The sequence below is a fragment of the Anarrhichthys ocellatus genome, unplaced genomic scaffold (genome assembly GCF_004355925.1).
Source record: "Anarrhichthys ocellatus isolate YVR2014 unplaced genomic scaffold, GSC_Weel_1.0 scaffold78, whole genome shotgun sequence".
Lineage (NCBI taxonomy): Eukaryota > Metazoa > Chordata > Actinopteri > Perciformes > Anarhichadidae > Anarrhichthys > Anarrhichthys ocellatus.
Window position 1 is genome coordinate 2,534,811 of NW_022280108.1, and position 2,309 is coordinate 2,537,119.

Sequence of the window (2,309 nt, forward strand, 5' to 3'; positions counted from 1 at the left end):
AGGGGCGAGGCATTCAGTTTACGCATCATTTTGTGGGTTCCAGTCTGTCTCGTGACCTTTGCTGCTTCAATTTACTACACAGAGGAGATAACAAACATTTAACGCCAAAATACAACGATTTATCAAGGAAATACGGGACTCGAATGCTTTAGTGTCTTTTTCTCTGGTGGTTAATGTGGACATTTTTAACTGTCCTGTTAGTTTTGGTATCTTTGAACCATAGGTTTTATGGTGACGCTTCTGGAGATTGTCTCATTTTGTAACTTAGTGTTTTAGCGGGGCTGCTAAATTAGATGTATTTAATTGTAGATTTTACTTTTTAAATACGGAACCGTACAAAAAGCAGCCCAATCATAGCCTCGAACGTCATAAAAGTATCCTAGTATTTAATCTTCATGCTCCCTGGAGAACACTAACAGCACCGTCACTGCAGACAAATAAATTCAACTTACATTTTCCCTCATATTCTTTACCAAAAAGAAGTACACACACCACACCACACACCACGGAGGTACTGATTCTGAAGCAAACTTTTAATTAAGACTTTAGTTTTTATTTTTTCCATCCTTGTTTTATAACATCACAGCCAACTTTTTTGTTGGGTTTTCCCTCGGCCGCACAGTGTCCTCTGCAAATCTCTGCATTCTCTCTACTGTCCATCAAGGGACTATATGGTATATGGACCATAAACCATATACCCTGCTTTATGGTCTGTGTGACTCTAAATGGACCATAATGTACTAAATGAACATCATGCTGTATTGAAGAAGACTTGAAACTAGAGATTGAGACCATAAACTCATGTTTACAATGTTTACTGAGGTAATAAATCAAGAGAGAAGTAGAGTCATTTTCTCATAGACTTCTATACAACCAGAGGAGTCGCCCCCTGGTGGACATTAGACAGAATGCAGCTCTAACACACTTCAGCATTGATTTCACTCTTCAGAACCGGAAGTATGCCGCCTGATTACTTCTGAATTCATGGTGATAGATGGTCCGAAAATTGGAGTTGACTTTTTTAGTTGTCGGATTGGGCTCAGGCCTCAAGGAATGGGTTTGAATCAGGTGAGACAACTACTAATACCATCTTTTTGTTCCCACTGTTTCTCTGGTTTCCTTCACAAGCTGCTGGTGGCAGATAGTGACACAGTGTGTGCCTTGTGGTTGCCGATAGTCGGCCTCAACAGCGACGGGTTGAGGGTTTCTCCACCAGAAGCACCGGCTTGAGTCAGCACGGGTGCCTGCGGGTCAAACCTCCCTGGGACACCTGGTGGTCCAGCGGCCAGTGTCCCGCCCTTAAAGCAGGAAAACATGGCCGCCAACTGCAGCCGCACCTCCTTTTGCCAGAAGGCGTACACCACAGGGTTAATGAGGGAGTTGGACAGCCCCAACAGCCACAGATGATTCTCCAACACGCTGGTGAGTTTGCAGCTTTCACACAAAACGTGCACTATGCACACCACAAAGAAGGGGCACCACAGGGCCAAGAAGCAGCCCACCAGCACCCCCACCGTCCTCAGGGCCTTGACATGGCTCCAGTAATGGCTCCTCAGCTGCTGGTGCTGGTGCTGGTGGTGATGCTCGTAGTGTTGATGGTTTTCCGTCCTGGAACCAGCTTGCCTAACTTGGCAGATCTGCTTCTGGTGGCTGCAGGCGATCTTCAGGATGTCCAGGTAGATGTAAAGGAACACGGAGAGCACGGGGAAGAAGCAGGCGCTGAATAGCACGATCATGCCCACCTTGTGGATGACGGAGAAGAAGCCACAGAAGCCGTCGTACCCGTCCGCCTGCAGCTGCCGAACCATGACTGAGGAACAGAGGGCATTGGTTATTTGGGATATGACACTCTAGAAAACCATCCTCAAAGTCCATCAACATGCTGATAAACCTCCAAACTCATGGATGTATTCCTCAAACTTGACCTTTTTTTTTTACATCAGTTGCAACACGCTGTGCTGTTTTCGGTCTTAACGCCAGCTTCCTTTACCGTAACACACCATTAATTAATTAAGAAGTTGTATGTCTTTCGTACAACTGCGAATGAAGTTACTAATTTTTCATGTTTTTTCCGATGAAAGTCCAACAACACGTGTACATTTTTTGGTTGCGACATGCATACAGTCTTTTCAAAATAAAGTTCCGTCTTTGCAGTAAACAACTAAGTTAAGTTTAGGAAAAAAACGTGACATACTTAGTTAGGTTTAGTAATAGAGTGTGGAATGCCTTGTCACGTTCAAGCAACTGAACAACTTGGTTAGTTTTAGGAAAATATCGTGAAATACTTGGTTAGGTTTAGGAAAATATCG

General features: G+C 44.2%; 2 protein-coding genes across 3 annotated transcripts in view; one reads left to right on the plus strand and one right to left on the minus strand.

Annotated features, from left to right (window-relative positions):
- Positions 1-2,309, plus strand: part of LOC116398146 (dual specificity protein kinase CLK4-like) — a 12,339-nt gene that overhangs the window by 6,825 nt on the left and 3,205 nt on the right. Inside the window, exon 12 of one of the 2 annotated variants that reach the window (XR_004213738.1) lies at positions 1,129-1,422. Coding sequence is in view for 1 of the 2 variants with exons in the window: in XM_031874218.1 (XP_031730078.1) it covers positions 1,129-1,177 (49 nt within the window). In the remaining variant the exon portion in view is untranslated. Of the gene's footprint in view, positions 1-1,128; positions 2,213-2,309 lie in introns of those variants that run through there. The other variant, XM_031874218.1, reaches the window with a different exon arrangement.
- The window catches only part of gpr119 (G protein-coupled receptor 119), a 2,019-nt gene continuing 788 nt past the window's right edge, over positions 1,079-2,309 (minus strand). Inside the window, exon 2 of the mRNA XM_031874219.1 lies at positions 1,079-1,810. Within this exon, the coding sequence (XP_031730079.1) occupies positions 1,122-1,810 (689 nt within the window). The 3' untranslated portion in view covers positions 1,079-1,121. The remainder of the gene's footprint in view (positions 1,811-2,309) is intronic.